This window comes from Chelonia mydas, chromosome 5 (assembly GCF_015237465.2).
Source record: "Chelonia mydas isolate rCheMyd1 chromosome 5, rCheMyd1.pri.v2, whole genome shotgun sequence".
Taxonomy (NCBI): Eukaryota; Metazoa; Chordata; order Testudines; family Cheloniidae; genus Chelonia; species Chelonia mydas.
Genome location: NC_051245.2, coordinates 93,570,296 through 93,594,256, shown reverse-complemented (window position 1 = coordinate 93,594,256; position 23,961 = coordinate 93,570,296). Strand labels below are relative to the sequence as shown.

General features: G+C 41.8%; 1 protein-coding gene across 1 annotated transcript in view; it reads left to right on the top strand.

Annotated features, from left to right (window-relative positions):
* The window catches only part of PCSK5 (proprotein convertase subtilisin/kexin type 5), a 298,169-nt gene that overhangs the window by 229,923 nt on the left and 44,285 nt on the right, over nt 1-23,961 (top strand). Inside the window, exons 21-24 of the mRNA XM_037901828.2 lie at nt 10,295-10,397; nt 15,137-15,273; nt 18,312-18,515; nt 18,873-18,941. Coding sequence (XP_037757756.1) covers nt 10,295-10,397; nt 15,137-15,273; nt 18,312-18,515; nt 18,873-18,941 — 513 coding nt within the window. The remainder of the gene's footprint in view (nt 1-10,294; nt 10,398-15,136; nt 15,274-18,311; nt 18,516-18,872; nt 18,942-23,961) is intronic.

The following is a 23,961-nucleotide window of genomic DNA, read 5'->3' as shown; positions in this document are numbered from 1 at the left end:
GCCACCCACTGCCTGCCTTCTCGCCCACCTGTGCCAGGGAGGGACATAGTCACGCTGCACAGGAAGTGGCAAAATGGCCCAAGGAAGAATGTGTGTGCAGTACACCCCACCACTCCCTTGCATGAGCATGCAACACAGGCCACAGTCTGGCCCAAAGAAAATCAGTTGATACATTAGTTGTTTGTTGCATGAAGAACTTCTGCACTCTGCTTCCATTTTCATCTTTCTATCGTTGATACTGTTGCTGGGCATTTCACCAATTTGGTTGTGTTGCATTCTCAACATATTGTCCTCTGCGGGGAGAGCATGCAAAAAGTGATAGTATAGTCATGTTATATTGGCCAAATAGCTTTTCCAGAATGCATATCTTTAACACTAAGCTGTAGAGCAGGGATCGGCAACCTTTGGCACGCGGCCCATCAGGGAAAGCCACTGGCAGGCTGGGATGGTTTGTTTACCTGCAGCGTCTGCAGGTTCGGGTGATCGCAGATCCCACTGGCCGCGGTTCGCTGTTCCAGGCCAATGGGGGCTGCGGGAAGTGGTGCAGGCCAGGCCCCCTCTTTCTGCAGCCCCTATTGGCCTGGGACGGCAAACCGCGGCCAGTGGGAGCTGCAATTGGCCAAACCTGCGGGCACTGCAGGTAAACAAACCGTCCCGGCCTGCTAGTGGCTTTCCCTGACGGACCGCATGGCAAAGGTTGCCGATCCCTGCTGTAGAGCCCCTCAGACAGGCAACTGCTGAACTGAGTCTTACTCCTGAATGCAATACTTTGTAGCATAAAGTTGGAGCATTAGCCAGCCATCTTTCATTGATGTGTCTAGTAATGGAATCCAGTGTTTTATAAGCGTTGTTATTACAGAGCTTTAGAGGAGGCTGGCCAGCATTCTAGCCCACCCTACTCACATGATAATCCATATACCTGTAGTCCCGTTGTAGCCAATGAGATTAATCATGAGTGAGTTCTGCAGAAATGGGCCCTAAATTTGCCAAGAAAGTATCTTCCTTTGCTATGTAATTTTTTTCTCACGATGCGATCAATCCTCCTTCTGCTTCATTTGTGAGGAGTTGCTCTTCAATATTTGAGATCCAGTACTAATAATGAGTACATGATAGATACAGACAAACCACTTCATTGAAGTTCAGAAACTTTGTTACATGGAGCAGTTTACTCCTTTTCTCCATCCTGCCTGCTGAAGAACATATCGGCCTTTATTTACATCACAGTTCAAAAAGTGGCAACAGAGATTTTTTAACAATCATACTTTACTTAAGCCATTTCACAACTATGATAAAACGTGTGCTTGTCTCCCTCCCTGTTCAAAAAGGCTCATGGTGACTTCCCATTGACCTCAGTGGGGATTAAGAAGGTGCTTAAGTGCCTCCCTAAATTGGAGCCTGGGAGATAATGAGGCCTATCGAACTGTGATCCAGAAAGAGTCTCACAGCATAACCAACATGTCTCAGGAGAACAGGCAGAATTTCAATGAGCTATTAAACTAGTAAGTACAACTGCCCAGTACGGAAAGGCTCCGTTTTTTTTAAATGAAAGATTTATTTATTTTTTGTAACAGCGTTACAAGCTTGACCCGTCTTCTCGCTGTACACCACCTCCTCAAAAAATACACCCTCAGCATTTTCTTGAGCAACAAAGACTGCCTGGTGAGTGGGAAAAGTGACTGTAAGGGGTATGTGGAGATAAGTCTGCATCCAGAGTGCATTCATCCTCAGCAATACCAATGCACCTTATTTTTGATTCCGTCTACTTACACTGGAAGTTGACACTGGAAAGTTCTCTTTTTTTTTTTTCTAAAAAGTTTTGCAGGCTCCCTCTCTTTGGGGAACAATGTATTGTAACAAAAAACTATTTTGATGAACATGTTAAAAAATCATGGAAACATGTATCCATTCTTAACCCTGCAAAAGAGAAACAACTTGGAAGTTTCAACATTTTGCACAACATTGTTTTCCTGGGTTTTGACCAGTTCAGTTTACCACCCGCCAAGAATACTGGTGTGGGAAGGGCTTCCTTTCCTCCTCTACGGATGAAAGCATCATTACTTAGCAAATTGCTATATGCTCGCAACTGAGCCTTGTTAATGTGCCAACAGCTGCTTACTAGGGTCATGTCCATCTATTTGGTGCATATGCTGCCATCACCAACAAACGTTATATGCCAAATGTAACCACATCTCTATTCTCCACCTCTGCACTGGCCAACAGAGCAGGATTTGGACCTATGGTGTCCTGGAAAATTTTGGTTAAGTCCAGGGCACCTAGAGCACAGCAATATTGGGCCTCTCACCTGGGTTTGAGTCAAGCCCATTATTTTAAAAGGACCCGTTTCTGAAACCCTCATACTGAGTATCCCAGCAAAATCAATGGGATTGCTCATGAATGTGTTACTCTGTGCTGGTAAAGGTAGCAGAATCAGTTCCATACTCAGTTACACATGTACTATAGTTAGCAGATACTAGAAGGAGTTTGTCTCTGGATCACCACAATATCTATTCCCCAATAAGGAAGTGAAGTTTCACTTCTGCTATGTGAAATGCAGACAGGGAGTGAATACTGTAGAAAGAAGTCCCAAGTATTTAAAAGGAGGTCTCTTCAGTCAGCAGCAAATGCTGCACCTTCATATAGTGCCAGGCGTTTTCTTTTTGTTTCATTTCTTGAGTATCTCATAGACTCACTGCCAGATCTGGGGGTGGTTGGTTATGGATCAAGCCCACATTCACAATTATTAATTTATTGCCATCTTTACAGAGTGTAAGATGGATTTCATGAAGGTTTTTTATGGAAAAACAACATCACATTTCAAGGCTGGCCTTTTCCCACTGTGCTCCATGGAACATCGCTTTTCTTTCATTTTGGAGATGTACAACACTGTTATTGTAAAAGCAGTATACATTCTGACAAGATCACTATTATGGAGAGCAACTCCTGTGTGCTGGGAACTCCTTGTGTAGCTAGTTTACCTCAAGTTCTTATCCACTTGTTTGGAGAACTTTATTCACCCATTGGCCAAAACCACTCACAGTTCCTTTCCTTTTGGAAGTAATGTAACAGAGGCAATAACCAGGCCCGCTGATTGGGGGGCAAAAGGAGGCAATTGCCATGGGGCCCGGACGATTTTAAAGGGCCCAGGGGCCAGTGTGGGCGGCCGACCTCCCTAGGGACAGCCCTGTCCCTGGGGCCCGGAATTTCTGTCACCGGCCCTGGCAAAAACCAACACGTGGATCCATTCCAACCCCTTTAGCCTTTGGTAACTACTCACTAGGCAGGGACAGATCCACTCTAGCATTATAAGGAACAGCTAGTGGGAGCTGACAACTAAGGGATGACCCAGTACAATTTGTTAACCGCAACAAAAAAACTGGTAAAAAATTATCCATCATCCATCCTTCCATCACCATACTATCTGAGCACCAAAAGATCTCAATACCTGACTGTGCTAATTCACATAATGAAGACACAGTTAAAACAATTCTTCCCCTCTTAGTTCCACATTAGAAACCTCCTTCATTTGGTGGTGGTGGTGGCCAATGCATTTGTGCTGTGTGAGCTTATAACGTGAGTCTTGGTCTCCATCACATCATAAGGGGTCTGTGGAGAGTAACATGAGGTTCTCTCAGTCTCCAACCCACTTCTAATTAGTTTTAGCAGTAGCTCAGGACTCCTCTCAAGTGACCGATGGATGTGCTGACTCAATGGAGGAAAACACATTTTGGGTTGTTATTACCAATGGTAATTTAAAAACTGATTTTTTAAAAATTATGTCAAATATCTGAGCTCTTTGGTGGAAGGACTATCTTTTCACATATTAGCACTGTGCCTAACAGAATAGAGCACCAATCCCTAACTGGAGACTGTGGGCACTACCACAGACAAATAATAAATAGCAGTGAGAATAAACTTCAAGCTGTTTTGGCAAAAGGACAGATACAGCAGATGTACATGTGTTTATTCAGAGGAGACAAGAATTGAGGGTTATGCAAAATACTGCAGTTGATAAAGCCTTTCTTCTCTACATCCTGCTTCAAGTCCAACCTGAAGCATTATGTAATCTCTGCTAAACCTGAAACAGAAGACCCCTACATCCTATAATCACCACATCTAACTCTGCACAAAGCATCTTTGCTGGGGGAATGGAATCCCTGGTCTGTTCTGACCCCCAAGGATGATTGGATCACCAGAAGTGAATTGGGAGCTGAGGTTCCATTTTTTCAGTCTTACTGAAAGTCAGTGGGACTTGCTACCTCAGTTGCTTTTGAAAACAAGACTGCCATGTGGGCACATTTGAAAATTCACCCCAAAGCTTAAACACTTACGGATCCCTCACTCAGATTTGTGCACCCTCCCCTGTACACCCAGAGCGTTTTCCCAAATCCCAGTGCAACCGATCCCATGCTTAGATTCAGAGGCAACTTGATTACAGTGTACAAGTACCAGCCCAGGGAGAAAAATACTGGGTTCTAACAGGCTCTTCAATCAAGCAAATAACAGCATAAAAAGAACCACTGGCTGGAAGCTGAACCATGCCAAATGCCATTTAGAAATTAGGCACAAATTTTTGATAGTGAGGGCGATTAACCATTGGAACAGACTGCTAGGTGAGTGCTGGATTCTCAGCCCTTGCTGTCTTGAGATCAAAATTGGATGCTTTGGCCAAACACAAGTTATTGGGCTCACTACAGAGTAACGAGGTGAAATTGAATGGTATGTGATATACAAGAGGCCAAACTAGCCAACCTAATGTTCCTTTCTGGCCTTAAACTCTATGAAACTCTATGCTTCCTTCAAATTCATTATCTGCCCCAAAGCCCACCAATGCTGAGCCCTGCCTCTAGCAATGAAGCTGCTGTCACCAAGCCCTCAGTAACGTGGGGGTTTTTTTAAATAAAATTGCTCTAAGGACCCAATCCTTTAAAATGCCAATCACTTCCCCATGCTGCGTTCTCTCAACTCCTAGTGATGTTAGGGGAAGACGGTTTGGTGGATATAACACTCAGAAGACACCAGAAGGGTTCAGTTCTGGGGTTAACCACAGACTTCTTATATGACCATGGGCCATTCACTTAATCACGCCAGTTCCCCCATCTGTAATACTGATCACAATACCTCCAAACCCCAAAAGGGGGTTGTGAGAATAAAATTAATTAAAGATTATCAGGTGCTGCAATACTATGGTAAGGAGGGCTGGGTAAGTGCTCAGCCAGAATGACTTTGGGGGCAGTATTCACCATCTTGCAGAATCAGACAGTAAATTAGCATCATACTTTGGGCCTTCCAGTGCATTTTCTGTTGTGTATCTGGGCAGGGCTATGGCCTACTGTGTATTTTACAGCATCACCTGCACTGGTGCTAAATATTACTAAAATAACAGCAATCAAAATAATTTATGCAAGACAAACTAGAAAAAAGTAGTTTTTACATGGTAAGGGTAAGGGTACACTGGCTAGAGCAGTGGCCTGGGACTCAGGAGACCTGGGTTCTAATACCCAAATCTGCCACAGACCTGCTGGGTGACCTTGAGCAAGACACTTCCCCTCTCTGTGCCTCAGGTTTCCCATCTGTGAAAAGGGGATAATGGTGCTTATTCTCCTTTTCAAAGCACTTTTTGATCTGCTGATGAAAAGTGCTATACAAGAACTAAGTATTATTAATTATGTATTGTATGTATTACTGTAGTGCTTATTATTAATTATAACAATACTATAAACAATTAAAGCCATACTTTGCAACCTTCCAAAATCCAAATGTCGAATGCAGTATGCGCCAAAGATCCCAAATGAGGGATACAAAGCATTATTCACAGAGGAAACTTAACATGCAGTGGGTTTCATGCCCTTAATATAACTAACTTCTGTTATAAGCCCAGTTTCATGGTTTTGTTGTGATTATGTAAATAATTTTCAGCAATAAAAGTGGCAGCTGAGGGGAACGCCCTGTTTGCATGGAACAGGGCTAATCTTTGGGTGTGGCTACACTGTAATGAAACACCCGTGGCTGGCCCATGTCAGCTGGTTCGGGCTGTGGGGCTGTAAAATTGCAGGGTAGATGTTTGGGCTCGTGCTGGAACCTGAGCTCTGGCACCTTCTCCACTCTCAGAGCTCAGGCTCCAGCCCAAGCCTGAACATCTACTCTGCAATTTTACAGCTCTGCGGCCATGGGTGTTTGAGTCCAGTGTAGACACACCCTTTGGGACTAAAAAGGAGTGATTTCCCTTGAAATGAGGTACAGTGGAAAAGTATGTTTAAAGGTGGTAAAATTACTTTTTAAAATGATTTAGTGTTATTTCCCACTTACATGCATGACATGGATACCTTGCAGAATAAAGTAAAAGGGTGCAGGTTTTGCAGGTGTCAGCTAGCTACCAATGTCTGAAGGGGGAGGAAGGGTTACGCACTTTTTAGCCCTAGGCAAGTACGTCAAGTTAACAAATAGTTCTGTAGTATAGTTTAAAAATCTTCTTTCAGCATTTCAGCATTAACTATTTTAATTTCCACAGAAAAAAATGCATTGTATTAATGTTTAATGACAGTTCTACAACCATAGCTGTGACTTGTGAAATCAGAGGCCCAGAACATAGGCAATTTCTGGTGTTCACTCTTATAATAGTGTGTTTTAAGAGGCTGCAAATTAAAGATTAAGCTAGCAAAGGACTGGCCTTCAACTGGCACTAATCCAGGGCAGCTGAAATGAATTACAGCACTTCAGATGGAGGAAGTAACAAAGAAATAACAAAGGCCTTTTAAAACTCACCACTGATGCCATGTGGGGAGGGGTTGGAAGAGGGGTATTCTGAGGTATATGAATTAGTGGCTCCAGACTGAGTGATCCTATACAGGACACAGAGTCTATCACTGTTGCCAAATAAAGTGAATTTAACAGAGATGAAGAAACAACAAAAACCTTTCAGAATATAAATTACAACCAAAACAACAATATCAGATAAGGAATGATTTAATACAAGGGTAACATCTACTGAGGGATGCTACAACCATGAAGAATCATGAGCACACTCCCAAGCAATGAGCCATCAGAATCTTCAATGTGGAATGTGCATGTATTCTAGTGTTGCCTAGTTATTTTATAGCATCAGACATTGTGCTTACAAACATCACATAAAATACACAGAAGACAGAACCTGACCCTAAGGAACGTGGTTATTTTTTATATCAAGTTTCTGTTGGGAAAAGTATCTGTTTATCTGCCATATTCTGAAAAAGTCATTTGTACGGATGTGCTTCCGTATCATAACACCTTTACACTATAGTAATCTAAAAACGGGATTGCTAATTGTGGGAATACAGTGTTTGCGAAGTGGACTGTAATCTAGTGAGTACAGCACTGGCCTGAAAGTCAGGAGATAAAGGTTTTAATTCCGGCTCTGTCATTATTTGACCTAGGGCAAATCATATAACCTATCTATGCCTCACTTTCTCTCTGTAAAGGCATAATAGTATTTACAGGGTGCAGCGAGGACTAATTAATGAAGGCCAAATTTTATCTCAGTTACACAAGTGTGAATGCACAAAACTGTACTCAATTCAATGTCAAATGGTTAGTTTATCACATCTTTATCATCACCCCCTTATATGATATATATATTTATGGGCCAGATCCTGAGCTGGTGTAAATCAGCACACCTCAGATGACTTCAGTGGATCTATGCCAATTTGCACCAGCTGAAGATCTCACTTACACAGTCTAGAGAGATTATATAAACAGAGGGATACCCATACAAATAGGCACATATAAATATGCTAAAGTCCTTTGAGATTTATGGCTGAAAAGCACCATAGACGTGTTAATATATAAATTCTGTGTCTGTACGTACTCACACACAGAGAGACGCCTAAATATTTTGGTTACCTCTGGGACTTGCAAAGAAAAGGTGCTTAAAAACAAAGGGGGGGGTTGTTGTTTTGCTTTTTATATATATAGAAAACCTCAATATTTTCTTTCACTGCTGGAAAAAGGAAGAACAATAGCTAAAAACATGCTAACAATTCCTTTAAATCCCAGATTATTTGCAAAAACAGTGTATTTTTAATAGAGAATTCAAAGGGATCCTGCAGACTTTGTAAAACATGTCTGCAGAATTCCTCATAGATAGAGATCTCACTGTCTGGGCATTTTATATATGTCTGCTGCCCTTACTCAAAATGAGAAGGACGTTAGTTCATAAATCATCCCAGTGATTTCTCCTATATAAAAAACTGAGTGGCTAATATGTCTGGAGTGAGAGGGAATAGATATTTGTATATTAACATTATTTTATGGCTTGTCTACATGGTGTGGTAATGCCCTACATTAACTGGGTAGACCCTGTTGGTGTGCACTAAAGGTTCCCTAGCGTGCCTTAACATAATAGCTTTTCTGCCTCCCTTCCTGACATTGCTCCTTCATACAGCCCCCGGCCCCTCCCGCCCACTGTGGAGGACTCAACAAAACAGAGACGGCCAAAACCAAAAGACACTCCACTCTTCTGTGTCCTAAGTCCCACAATGCACATGCACAGCCCAAGTTTCAAGGCAGCAATGCAAGTGGGAAGAATTCTCCACCTAGGGGTATCCACAGAATTTGCAGGCTTCATTTACCTCCCAGGGCGCACTGCCCAGACCATATCCTCAGCTACATCAGTTGCTAAAGAATGAAGCAGCAGATAGTAAATTCAGTCAAATATCTGTACTTGACTAGCATAGATTACCTGCTAACCAAATAACATAGGCACACTTATTTAATCTAGGGCCTTATAAAACAGTTCAATGGATAGATTCACTGCCCCCACACAGTGCGTAATACACACACGGCTGGCATGTCACTTGCCAAATGACTCTATCTACTCGACGAGTTATGGGGAGCATAGATATGCAGTACGGTAACCATGTCTTAATGAGCACCCAGTAAATAAAAGGACATGTCATGTATTACAGCACCACGCAGCAGCAGCTATAGTCTCGCTGCCCAAAGACGATGAGATTTTCAAAGTCACTGAGAGGACTGGGACACCCAGTTCTCTTTAATTTTAAAGGTAATTGGGTGTCTACATCCCTAAGCAAGTGTAGGTCTCCAGGAGGCACAGAACCGAAGGAACAGTCCAAGAGGAGAGGTAAGGGGGACAGAGAGGACCATTATGCCCTCCTGATTTTGGGCTGGTCCAGGCTTTAGTTTATAGAAACCCATCCCTGGCTACCTATGAGTTGCAAAGCAGTCTTCTAGGATCTCTTGTGGTGGCGCAGGCTATGAATATGACCTTAGCACATGCCTTACACTGGGGCTTGTGAACTGGCAGTGTAAGAATACTGTATCAGCACCAAAGGGATTCACCCTGAGTTTGCTGCAGCCCATTAATGTGTCCTATATAGGTGGCATCTTTCTGCAACCACTTTGAATGTGTTTCTGCTAAAGAGATAAAATAGCACCAAATACACAACATGCCATGTTTCTGAATGATCATAGTAAACATGGGAGACTCAAGAGGACTCAGTCTGATCTCACACTGGTGAGAATCAGGAATGACTCCACTGAAATCTGATGAAAAGCACTAGGTATTAAATCTATGGAGTTACCTCGGGGCAAAATGAGCTAAGTGAAATCAGAATCAAACCCCAACATTTTCAGAAGAAATTACTTTATTTGTGGTTATGTCGTCCACAGGAATGATAAGACATACCCAATCAATTCTGGGTGCATTTAATTGCTTGAGGTTTGCCTTTTAGATTTAGCACCAAAATGTTTATGGAGATACTACAGTGGTTAGCATGTTAGATTTAGCAAAGGCAGTCAGGCACTGAATGGTTGTGATGTATCTCGTATCTACCAGATGGTTGCCAAACAGTGCAATGTAGTGCACCTGAACTACTTCAAAATCCCATCTGCTGGCTGGACTCACTCCTCATGCATCCCACACACAATTCGAGCAGAGACTCAAACTGTTACCCTTCATGCAGTGTCCTTTAATCTAGTTCTCCAGAGTGCACCAGAATAGAGGCCCCCCCTGTAACCAGAAGCTGAGCCAATAGGAGCTGGCTCAACCACTAACAGGCATTCTTCGTAAGACTCAAGCAGACTCAAAGAAAACAAGTCATTGGGCTCATCATTCCGAAAGACCCAGTGCTCCAGCACCCAGGGCACAAGCAGTGGGTTGCCTGTTGACACAACTGAGAACTGCCGGTTTCAGAAATTCAAAAAACTTTGATGTCTAATTCTTTTCAATTAGCAACATATTGGACAAAGTTTTTTATTTGATCTGTGGGTCTTAAGTAAACAACTGGGTTTTGTTTGCCAGGGGAATATGCCGAGCGTGTGGATCGGTGCCTGTTCTGTGAAGCATCCTGTTCTAAGTGCACAGGGCCAACTCAGAATGACTGTATCGGCTGTGCAATCACAAGGTAAGTGATTGTTGTTGTTATTTATTTACATTGTGGTAGCAGGTAGAAGCCCCAGTCAGGATCTGGGTCCCACTGTACTAGGTGATGTACAAACTCATAAAAACAGACTCATTAACCCGATGAGGTGAATCAAGTGAGTATGACAAACAAAATTAGAGCAAGGAAGGAGAACAAAGGTTGCACAAATGAAACCAATTGCTTGCACAGCTGCTCAACCAGATGGGCCCTGAGGGAAGAAAATCTTTTTTCCTTAAATCAGTGAAATCAGCTAACCCTGACTAACATACAGGCAAACCATAACTGTTGGTAGTAGGTTCTGGCCTCTAACATGCCACAAAGGGGACAGGCTGACCCTGATCAGTGACAGTGAGGGTATGTCTACACAGCAATTTAAAACCCATGGCTGGCCAGTGCCAACTGATGCGGGTTCATGGGGCTTGGGCTAAAGGTCTGTTTAATTGCGATGTAGATGTCTGGGCTTGGGCTGAAGCCCAGGCTCTAGGACCCTGAGGGAGGACGAGGAGGGTCCCAGATCCCAGCCCCAGCCAGAGCCCGAACATCTACACCACAATTAAACAGCCCCTTAGCCTGATCCCCACAAGCCGAAGTCAGCTGGCACAGGTTAGCCGCAGGTGTCCAATTGCAGTGTAGAAATATCTTCAGACACTCGGAGTCCAATTTTTGACTTGCCACATCTGCATTGGTTTTCATGACACATATTTGATTTATATGGTAACCTGGCATGAGATCAATTACCATACAGGGCCTGAAGGGATTATTGTCTAACTAAGACATAATTATTTATTTAAAATATATCTAAATACTTCCTAACTAGAGCAGGTCCTGAACTAAATCCCAACCTGAACCACTGCTCAAACTTTGGGAAAGTTTGAATCTAATATGAATTCTGCAGCTCAGGGTCACCTCTGCTATTTATACAAGGGAGCTATTATAGCCTCTTGTTTTAAATTCCATGTTCTTCCAATAGAGAAGTTGTAGCCTTGATTCTGCACTCACATTAGTTTTGCTCGGGTGTAACTGCACTGATTTCAGTGGAGTTACTCCTTTTTTACACTGGTGTGAGACCAGAATAATCTCCTATAAGCTTTTTCCATGGCATAAGAACACACCAAAAAAAACAAGTAAACATACAATTTATAACACCAGTGTCTATGACAAGACCTCTGAAATAACAAGAAACACCAAGTAGTGGTACAGGGTCAATTCATCCTTAAAGCAACTCTACTGCCTTTAGATGGGTTATAACACGGATTAATTTAGCTCAGTGTGTCCGGCCAGAGTGTCAGGCTCAGAGCTGAAGTTCTATGCTTCTTCTGGGTGGTAAACTGGAACCTCTGTGTTACTGTAACACAGATTTTTGTGTGAGAGGGGAGGTTTGCTTGTTTATTGTTCCATGATAAAAGGTACAAGGTTTGTTACAGTAATAACAAACAACACAAAACCCCCTAAATGTTCCAGGCTGTAATGATCAAGCTCCTCTCTTCCTTGAGTCTCCCTGGCCTTTGGGAGGCTATGATCATAACCAGAGAGTTTTAGCTGCCTCCTATTTGGCTTCAAGCAGAATTTATCAGTCTTGTGTGGAGCTAGAAGGCTAGACATTTATTCCACCTCTGTCACCAATTTTGGGATTCTAGAATATACACGTCGGTCATTTGCAGAGGTACTTTTCCTTACACAGGTTACACTATATAATACAACTGGAGAAGAGGGGAGTTAAGCTCCAAAGCTCTTATTTCACCGTAACAAGTCCCTCACCAGTTTTTGCTTTTTCTTTTTACATCTAGGGCTTCCAAAGAGAGTCAGGTTTTTTTCCTTCTGTCTGTCATAAAAGATCTACTAAGAAAATACAAAAATAAAAAGAAACAACAAAAACAAAAATAGAGAAAAGAAAAATCCAAATGGAAACTATAGGGGGGAAAATAACTCCAGTGGATACTATTTGTAATGTATTGGAAATAGACCTACTTAAGTCTCAGTCTCAGAGTCCTATGGTTCTAAATGTTTCACACTGAAGAGAGTAATGAATGGCACTCTAATACAGACTAAAATTCAGGAGAGATGATCTCCTACAGCAGGATTCTTTTTCTTTTCTACAAAGGATGAAAAGATTGGTTTTTTTCCTTCTGAAGTCCTATGAAAATGAGAACACTGAACATCCCCATTCTCTGTGGGAAATCTGCTCTAGGCATTGTTCCCTTGTTCGGAAACCCAGGATGCTATTACCTGTTTTTAATGCATCAGGGAAATTTGGTTTTTCCCAGCCAAACAATTTAGTTCTCAATTAAAAAAACAACTTATCCTCCCTTTCTAAATCTGTATATTCCGTGATCTATTGAGCTCAGGATCAGGATCTGAGCTGTCAGCTTCTATCATGAGGACTACACCGTGACCAGGGCAAGAGAGGGTCTCTCTTTACTGGGCTAGCTTTGTTGATAAAAATCAGTCTTAGTCTCCTGAACAGAGATAAAGTCTACTGGATGCCACATGTAGGTGTGCGAGTCACTCTCTTTCCAACCATCTGGAGTTCTTAACTCTTCCCCATTGATCCTATATGTTTGTTCCTAAACTTTTTCAAAGGAAGCATTCTGGGAACTGCTTATTTATGGGGCACTCCTGGAGAACTATTTTGCACTGAGCGAGCAAACCAGTGGCATAGCTAGGAGTGGAAATTTGGGTGGACCCTGACTTTCAGGTGGACGGGCAATGACAGACTGTGCTAGCTCAGCTTCTCCCCCAATGCCACACCCTCTTCCTAGCCCTGGTACCCCCAGACACAGGGCTTCACCTGCCGAGCTGGGCATGCACATGGGGTAGCTCAGAAAATGGCAAGGCAGAGCTGCCAGAGCGTAGCTTTCTGAAGGGCGGGTGCCATGCAAAATTCCCTTCGTTTCATTAGCAATGCAATGCTCAGGTCATATTCTTCAAAGTTTTGCTACAGGCCTCTTCTTTTCACATAACTGAGATGTTGGAACCAATCAGAGGCAAAGATACGAGTACACACTACCCAGTTTGTGTCCACAAAGCAGTGGTTTTGCCATCACAGCCATGTTTGCCCATCCCCACAAGTATCAACATTGCAAATCAGGGTACTTTTGAGATGATTTCTAACTAAAAGACCATTGGACAAATTGTCCTCAAATTCTGCAGAAACAGTCTCCCTTCAGAACAAATCTGGATGATTGTCACACCAAACCAGGGGTGAAAGTAAAACGCAGCTCTTACCAGTATGGGGCCACTCTGCCCCCCCCCAAAGGGCGTGGCCTTGGGCGGAAGGGGCGGGGCTGGGGGGAGTCAGTGTCCCCCAACCAGTCCATCTGTGCTCCCTGGCCCGCGTCGCCCGGGGCTCCAGCGGCAATTTAAAGGGCCCAGGGCTCTGGCCAGCACTGCTGCAGTAATGGTAGCGGCGGTCAGAGCCCCGGGTCCTTTTAAATTGCAGCCCCGGGGCAGCTACTTCTTTTGCCCCCCCCCCGCATCAGCAGCTGGGGGGGGGAGGGGGCAAAAGGGGCAGCGATGTTAAAGCTTTAATATCGGTGTCCTTTTTGCGCCCCCCCCCCATTGGCGGCCCTGCTGGGTCGTCACTGCCCCTTTTGCGGCGCCCCCTTACCCCCCAATGACTTTAAAGTCAGTGTTATGGGCCGGTACTGGCAGCTACATTTTACCGGTGCACCGTACCGGCCCATACCCCCTTACTTTCACCCCTGCACAAAACCAAAATTACAGGGGCACAAAATAGGGCTCTATAATGGAACTTGGTTGCTATCATAATATGGAGAAACTACTGTCCTGAAATCAGTGCTAAGAAAGTATGGAGTCGATCTTTAATTGTCCTGTTAAACACATATCAAGATCGGGCTCTACATATATAAATGCCAGTCCAGTCAAGGACTTAAGCACAGAAGTGCATGACGCCATACAGAGTCCTCTCCATTATTTTCCTTAGCTGTATTTAAGACATCTTGAGGTTCTAGCCCACTTCTTCAACTTTTTCTTTCATATATCTTTCTCCATATTTACTCAAAGGCCACATCGTTATAATATGTATCCTTTCCCCTTATTAAGATTAAAACCATTAAAAATAAAATAATTGCAAACCTGGGCCAGTTATGTTGCTACTACATTCCCTCAGTTCTTTCAGACTCATCAACAAAGTTTTGGAGAAGAGGAGTCATTAGCCAGCAATAAAAAGTATTCAACAATAACCCTCATAGGATTCAACAATAATCCTCATATGGGGACAGCCCCTTCAGCCCCAATCCTGTGAAGATTTACACAAATGTTTAACTTTATGCACTATGAATAGTCCCATGGGCAGTTCAAAGCAAATCTTTAAAGTGAAACAAATAGAAAGCTTTGACAGAGGCCTAGATTTTTTCACAGATAACTTCTGTGACAGAAACATGTTCTTGGCTTCTTTTTAACAGACATAAGGAACATTTCAGAGCTTGTGGTACAGAGACATCAAGATAAGTGATTTTCTGTGGGGGAAAAAAGTCAAACTCAAATCTGAAGTATAAGATTGAAGTTAAAGGCTTAGCTGGCCTCCCACATTATCTTACCAAATATTGTAAAGAAAATCAAAGGGAAATGAAAAGCAATGTGCAAAGAATATAAGTAATAAATATAACGGGTGAGGGTGGACGTTTTCTTTGTTTTTTTTAAAGATGAAGAAACAGCTATAGACTTTAATTGTGGTATTTTGCCTCTCTCTACCACCACAGATTTTTTGATGACGGCCAGTGTGTGCTGCAATGCCCCAAAGGGAAATTTGAATTTAACAACCAATGCCATTTGTGCCATCATACCTGCAGAGCTTGCAGTGGAAGTGAACCAAACAAATGTACTGCTTGTGGTACAGGTAAGTCAGATTTCTTCTTACAACTCTTTCCTTCGCCTCTTAATTTCTCTGTGCCTCTGCTCTCAGGACCTAATCCTGGCCATGTTGATGTCAGTGGAACTTCTGCCACCGTTTCGGGCTATCCTCATGATTTAACTCAGTATAATGTCCTGGAATTCAGTTTGCAAGAAAAACACTTGAAAATACAGATGTATTCTGTTCTTCTTGTGTCAGTTCATTATTTGGCCAACAAAGAAAGCCTAATGTATTTGGAATTATGCCTGTCTTTAGAGAGGCAAAAATAAAAACGTTTAAAAAAGGAAATGTTTTTGGTTGAATAAAATAGAAAACCTAAGTTTGGAAATAGAAAAGCTGCACTAGGCAGTCTAGTCTACCGTGGAAGCCTTTTTGTGCTAACCCAGACAGAAAAAAGTCTGCTCTTTCATCACAATTCACTTAAAGAAAACATGTATAATAGCCACAATAGCTTCATCTTCGGTCTGTTTCTAACTGCCCCCCTGCCTGGAAGAAATATATTAAATTATATTCAAAGGTGAGCCATGTGTCAGAGTCATGAAGCTCAGATCCAGATTCTGACCCAAGTCTGAACTTTGCCACAACTGGCGGGGGTGTGTGTGTTCTAATTCAATGTTCTAGCTTAGGCACATTACAGAGGTAGATTCAAGCCTGACTCCAAAGTCCAAACTTCAACCAACTTTGGTAGGAATACATGTATGATTCAGCTCATGGTGCTCTTGTTTAGCAATGAAACATGTATGTTTCAAATAGTTATTACAGTGAGAATGTGTAAGTCTCAGAAAATGCCGCTCTTCAGGAGCTAAGAAGGACACAACAGTAACAGTCATTGCAGTACAAGGTAGATAATAGGAGTTATGGGATCACCAGGATCCTGTCTAAAGCAGACTTAGGTCAGATGCAGATGTACAGAGAACCCACTTCCACATTCCTAAAGAGAATGCTACCATCCACACAAAAGGAATCTAATCTCTTAACAAATGTTATCATTATACAGATTATATTTAAACAGACAATACAAGGAATTCCATGATCTAAGGAATTCTTTTTTACTTTGAAATTACAGTAGAGCATGGTAGATTTCTCCAAAGTACTGTACATGAACATGTGTTAGTTTTGTGGGGGTATAGTCTAAAAAGTTACTGAAAGTAAAGAGTATTCAGCTGCTGAAAAGACAGAAATGGATTATGTGGCTTTGTCACAATATTTTCTTGAATACCGTTTTCCTGACAATATGTTACTTAAACCACAATTTTATGTTGTCAGAAGTACTGAAACTCTATGAACCAATGGGCAAACAAGCAGCTACAAGACTTATACATATAATTCTATAAACCTGTTGGTATTTCTAATTATCACTTATGACTAAATGAGCAAGCAAAACTTACACCATCATAAATTCAGAAAAGCTTGACAGGAGCGCTGAATTAGCTAATACAGCCAGACTGTGCAAGTAACACAGGCCATTGCCCTACCAAGTGGCAGTAACACAGCACAAGGCTGCTGTAAGGACAAAGGTATCTGAATCACTTGCCTTGACAGGCTTGACATCTCTCAAGTGTAGATGATCTTCCAAAGAACCTCTCTTTTCGTTAGGTATTATTTTCCATTAAGATCCCCAAATACTAATTGAATAACATTTTTTATAAAATAATTAAGTTAAATTGTTATTCATTGTTCTTGATGACTCAGAGTATTGATAAGGGAATATGGAGCCTTTCACTTCTAGGAAGCCAGTTCAAATTCAGACCAGGTTGGTAGTGACCCAAAATCTTTCACATCTGATTGACACTTTCATGGCAAATGTGAAATACATGGGTCAATGGTCTCAGTCCAGTTCTCAATACATAGATGTCTACATCACAAAAAACACTATTACAATACGTACTAATTGGTACCCACATTGGCAGTCTCATTCAAGAGGCTGAGACCAAATGGACACAGAGGCTGAGCCACACTTTTACCCCTATAGGCAGTATCTGCTTGTCAGGATCACAGCAGTGTGGGAAAAAGCTTGCACCGCTGCTGCCCATCCTGCCCCTATTCTGGGCAACAATACAGAACTTCCATCTCTATGGGCACTCAGAGAGGCAGACACCATGGTAACAGTCACAATATCAGGACCTGAGTAGACTAGAATCCATTCTGCAACTTTCATGAATAACCAAAATTCACACACAAAAAGTAAAAATAAAAGAGTATCAATGCCTCTTTTTATAGCAGAGCAACTACCCATTAGTAATAGTTTAGGTTCTGTCTGTAGCTTCAAAAATTGTCATGGGGAAAATATTGATGCAACATAATACATTTAGCACAGTAATAATAGTATTGTAAGGTGACTTGTAAAGAGCTCCCTTCACTGCAATGCAAAACGCCCTGACTCATACCTGCTTTCACGTGGTGGGTGGGGTGGACTGAGGGAAGAGGTTTCACTACTGAAATGAGTCTGTGGCGTAGACCTGGGAGGGCTTTCATCTAGTAGACCTGCCAGTTTTTACCATCAAACACTAGAGATCACCGGTGCTTCAATATAAAATAGACAAGCTTACACTTCTAAATTCAATTCAGAATCCAAACTTTCAAGATTCAGAGTAATCAGGATGAAGATTCCAGTGAAGACCCAAGCTTCCCCAAAGTTGAAGTGAAAGATATCCGAGTTTAGGGAGGGGCCTCTTCTGTCACACCCAGATGTGTTGAGGAGAATTCGGGGTGAGAGTCCCAATCATGGAAGCTTCTCCATCCATATTTGAGGATTGTGGGGGTGTTTATAATGTTTGTGCACTTGAAATAACTATTATGAAAATTTTAGTGCCATAATTTCCCAACACTGTGGAAAGTGTTGGATACAGATCTTCAGTTGGTGTAAACGGGTGAAATAATTTCATTAGCTTCAACTGAGCTACACTGATTGACCATCAGCTGAAGCTCTGGTGTTCAGTGTTAACACTACTTTTTCTGCCTTAGCTAAATGATGTCTCTTTTACTGCTGACCTATTTCCTCCCACTGTGTTTCTCCTGCACAGACAAGAGAGGAAAAAAACGCTTCCTGTACATGGGAGAGTGCAGAGAGAGCTGTCCACGAGGCTACTACCATTCAGAGAAGAACAGCGCTTGTCTGTCTTGCTTAGAGCAGTGTGAAATGTGCCTCGACTCCACCCAGTGCAACAGATGTTTCAAAGGATATTACCTATCTGATAACAGGTGTCTGAAGCACGAGTGTAGGGAAGGTAAGCACCCACCAGCAGGAATAATACCCCTGGGGCCAGATTCTCAGTTGAAAATCTGGCTCTTGTTTTCTGATACACAAAAAGACCAAATCCTAAGGTCCTTAACTCAAGTTCTGGTTCCCCTCTCACATGTATCCATGTAAATTGGGAGTCAGTCCCTTGAGGTGTATGCAGTTACGCAAGTGTAAGTGGGAGAAGAACCATACTGAGTTAAAATGAGTGATTCCAAGTATGAGTAGTACCCTTAGGGCTTGGCCAGATTGATACATTTATTTTCGGTATCCCAGCTGAATGCTTTAAATATTGACCCTTCATTTTGCTAGAATTAACCCTAAACTTGAAATCGTCAATGCGCAGGTGAAGTGGAGGACCCTAACTCTGACGACTGCATACCATGTGCAGATGGATGCCGGAGTTGTCAGCTGGGTATGTGTTGTTTTTATGTGCCATTCCCCTGGTAGTTTCAATTGGGGATATGTTATTCCTTTTCATCTCTGATCCTAAATCCTTGGGTGGGGTTAATGAGCACTGTTCATTCTGTCCCAGAGCAAGCTGCATTTCAGATCATTTGATTCTTGAACACAGAGCCATAGCATGCACTATACATTGAGAATTATGTTTATCTAATTCCTCTTGTGACACTCTTCTGAGATAGGTAAATATTTGTACCACAACTAAGAAGTTTTGTGAATTTCCCAAAGCTACAAAAAGAGTTAATGTCAGAACCAGAATTAGACCTCAGCCATTCTAGGCCTGAGCACAGACCACTAGACTATTTCTCTTCTTTAAAGAAACATCTGTAAAGTCAAACTCCATTACAGGGCAATTTACTTCTGCTGAGCTTCAGTGTCTCAAAAATTGATTAATACTAGTAATTTTTCATGAGGAGAAAGAAATGTGTCTCCTACTCATAATGTGGTTCTGTCAGAATGTTTGACATCCTCAAATAAATACCATCTACTCATTCCAGAACAGTTAATTCTAATCTGCCTTATATTAATTCAAATGGAGACAGACAACTCACCACTATTTTTGGCCCTTGGGCATTTCTTTTGGAGACTTAAATGTTGAAAAGATGTTGCAGTTAGTTTAATTTATCTGGCTTTAATACACTTGTGTTCAGAAACCTGACTTCATCATGGCTATGCTGACAGGAGTACAACAGAAGAATCTATGACCCGGGGACTGAAGGAGAACAGGGTGACCCAACAGGAAGACAAAATAGTGTCCAAGTGGGGATTAATGAGACATGATGAGGAAATTCACATCACAGAAAGGAACTGTTTGCTGTCAAGCAATTTCCAAAAGTTAAATGAAAGGAAAGTATACAGGGCCAAATTTTACACTAATTAACTTGTTATAAATCTGGAGTAACTCTACTGCAATCAGCAGAGTTACTTTGAATTTATAGTGGTATAAACAAAAGAGGATTTTGCCCTAGTGTCTTTCAGCAGTCTGTATTCAAATGTGTTAAAATTAGAGATGGCCCTGCATCACAAACTCTAGATCCAGATGTCAACAAGTTTCCACAGTTCGGGGTTATTCATATCTGGCACTTTGGTTTGGCCAAATCCCTAGTTAAAATTCTTGCTTTGTAACACTAGCTACAGCAGTAGATTGTATGGAGCCATCTAGAGCAAAGTGAATATTGAAAGAGGTATCTTCAAACATTCATTAAAAGAAAATTAATGAATGCACTCCCACCCAAAGTATTCACAGCCACCTTGAGTTACTGTTTTCAAGCTTGCATGCATGTGATCATGATATTTTCACTTTTTTGCAAAAAAATAAATACCCATATAAATATGTATTGATACAAATGTTTTCACCACAAGTGACTTATTCAAGCCCTCCAGTTCTTAATTGTTCATTCATTCATAAATGAGCAAACATAATAGCATGTGACTTAGGTGACCAGTTACTCAGTATAAATATTATCAAGTCCAACAACTTCTTTCATGACTGTGGATGTTCCTTTGGCAATGGAATGTGGTTCTGAAACGTCATTGCATCGTGACCCCCTTGTGCCAACAAAAATTACTACATGACCCTGCGCAGAGATCGACAGGAGTTCAAGCCTGCCGCTCCAGGCTGAAGCCCTTGGGCTTCGGCATCAGCCCAGGGTGGCAGGGCTTGGGCTTCATCTTCAGCACCAGGCCACAGTGACTGTAACGCTGGATCTGGCGACCCCATTAACATGGAGTCCCAACCCACTTTGGGGTCCCAAACCACAGTTTGAGAAGCACTGTAAAAATGGAGGCAGGAGGGAAGGATTCAATATGACTGTGTGGACCTTTCGTAAGCTTGCAGCCCTACTCCACACAAACTCCCTACTTGCTGTGAGGTTGGCTAGAAGAGCAGTGAGAGTGGAGAATCTGCTGCTATGCAAATCCTCCTGATCATGGATAACTGGGAAACAGAAAAAGGGGCTAAAGTAGTTGGCAAATGGGACACCCTATTCTAATGTCATTCATCTCCTAAATATAAACTCACCACTAGGCTTGCTTCCCTTCTGACTCTGGTACCTTTGAAGTTCTGATTTAAATCGGTTTCCAAAAGCTCCAATCAAAGCTTGAGACAATTGGCAAGAGTCAGGCAAATTCAGGATCAATTTTCAGCACAGACCTAAGGTCACAAGTGTTCAGGGTGCAGAAAGTTTGGTTGGAACTCCAGAAAATGTTTGTGATTTCTGGTTAAGATGGATGCACTGATAGAACAGTGGATATGGTTATTTTAAAATGCTGCCACTGGATTTTAAACTGAAGCACAAAAGCAGGCAGGAAGCAAGATCCTGAACAGATTTCAAAAGTTATCACGTGTCCCTACAGTATAACATTATTTTTAAGTTCTAGATATAATATAAACTGGACAGAGCTGCTGGGAGGGTTTTTTTTTTTTTTTTGCTGTTATTAATTGGTTAGATTTTGGCTGCATCATTAGCTTAGTTTGCAGTTAAGACAAATGAAGGAAGAGGGTTCTCATATCTGATCAGAATGGATAGACTAGAAGATACCTCTCAGAGCAAACAGCTGGGCCATGCTGCTCTGCCCAGCCAAAAGTGGTTTCTGATGGCAAATGCTGTAAAAACATCCGAGGGCCACAAAAGACACAAAACAATGAAATGTTATGTCTGCTGGCAAAATACTGAATTTGATGCATTTGTATTCATCCAAAAATGCCAGATATAACTTTTTCTTTCTGAAGCATGATCCTGCAGTCTTTACTTGTCTTGGACATATCTCCCCTCTGGCAACACTAAGAAATTTTGCCTCAGATCTGGGCATAATGGTATTTGGGGCACTCTCAGTCAGCAGTACACTAGGAGTTTCTGGGGATAAACAAATCTCCTTTCTAGAAAATAGTGTAATAGCCCAACTAGAATTAAAGTTATGTCATTTTCTTCCCTAAAAAGATATGATTCTTAATATGTAAATAGATATAGATACATTTTATTTAGATATACAAAAAGATTCAGACTCTTCTGTGAAATGAGTAATGATACATATCCTTTGTTTAGTCTTTTGAGATCTATGGATGAACAGCAGTATCTAAAAACTAACTATTATTATCCTGCTGTCTCACTGGGTTGTGAGTGAACCAAAGCTTTTATTGACTGCAGGATGACTTATAGGAACCTAATGAAATAAGAAAGTGAGATACATGACAAACACATTGTAATAAGCTTGTTGATTGATGGATTTGTTACTTTCAACAAATCACAAGGGTTTAACTGATTTTTTTCTTTTTATAAACTGTGATTCTTTGGTAATGCATGTAATTTCAAATATACTCAATAGGGTCAGCTTAATTACGATAATTGAACTGAGTGTGTAGCTAGTAGTCTGTGGGCAGAATTCTTGCTTACCACAATTTGGGTCTGCTGTATTTCTATCTATCTCTGTTTACCTTTATCTGTGACCAGACATAAATTATAAATCTTCTGGTAGCTAATTATTTATGTCTTGACTGACCTATATCAGCAATCTCTTAGTCACAGTTGATGACAAGTGATCAACAAAGATAAATGTAATATTTCAGGATCAAATTTTACCCTCAGTTTCTGTTAGCTATTATACTTCAGTAGCTTAGTTTTAGGACCTGGTGAAGGTAACGTGGCAGGAGAGGGTAGGAATGATCTTGAGGAAAGTTGAGGAAGCAATGAATGGATTGGCCCAAAGAAGGTGGTAAGCAGATGGACCTTGGTGCCTTCTCAGATGGATGAAGATGGCAGATGCTTGCACAATAACCCGATCCCCAGTGTTGGGATACTGGGAAGAAGCAGTCTAGTTTTAGGAATAGAGAAGTCACTTAACTTCTCTCTGCCTCACTCTCCACATGTCAAAGGATGTATTGACACTTACTTCTCTCACAAAGGTATTCTGAAATTTAATTAATGATAATAAGCCATTTTGAGAGGAAAAGTATTGATGTTATTAAAACAGATACAGCAGTGATAAGGCAAAAGACACTGTTACAGACCAGTCAGACCATTTATAGGAAAATGTTCCAAAAAGAGACATTACTAATAATGCATTTAGGGTGCACTGGTATCAATGAGAGCTACAACTTCTAGGTATCATGCAGTGTATTGTGAAATCCATATTTTTAAATAGCCATTTTTACTGAGACCTAGAAAGCAGACCCATAGTCTTAAGCCTAATTCTTATCCTAGTGCACAACACTAGTAAATAACCTGGCTCTGCGCTAGAGAATTCTGCAGGTGCAGTGGAGACGGGCTCTTTCACCAGGCCATGTATTATGGCAACTACTGCAGCCTCACTGCTATAGAAAACCTACATTCATACTGAATCCTCATCTTCCCACCGAGTGGGGGTGGGGGTTGGTCCTGTAACAACACTGGAATAATATGCGGGAGTTAAAGACTCTCCTTTTTTTGCCATCATCATCTCTGCTGATTCCTGGCTGGCAAACATGAATCCTCTTGTTCTCTGCTTCACTACACTGAACGGTGGCAGCTCACAGAACAATGGTTACTATTATGCCACCAAACACGTAAATAAATTTTAGGACTGGTGCATTGTGTATCGTGGCATTTCCCGTTTCTGCGATTCCCTCTTTGATACTGCAAGTGGGTCTTACATGAGAACTGTTGCTGCTGCCTGATGGCAGTGGCATAACAGACACATTTGCTAATTTTAATACTAAGAATACTATCCAGCTAATAAGCCTCCCTCTGTGGATGCTATCTAAGAAGGCCTAAAACACAGAACCAGAGGCACCTAATTGTGTGTCTCAAGTTCCCTGGCCCAGGCAATGTGGTTCTTACAATTCATCCTAAATCTCTCGTGGAGCCAGAAATGAAGGAAACGATGTCAGATGTAGCCAGTAGCGTCAAATATGACATTGGAGAAATCCCCTGAGCATGCTCCATGAGCTGCTGACAACAATGTATGTGTTATTACATTAGAAATGCTGCTGTGTCACA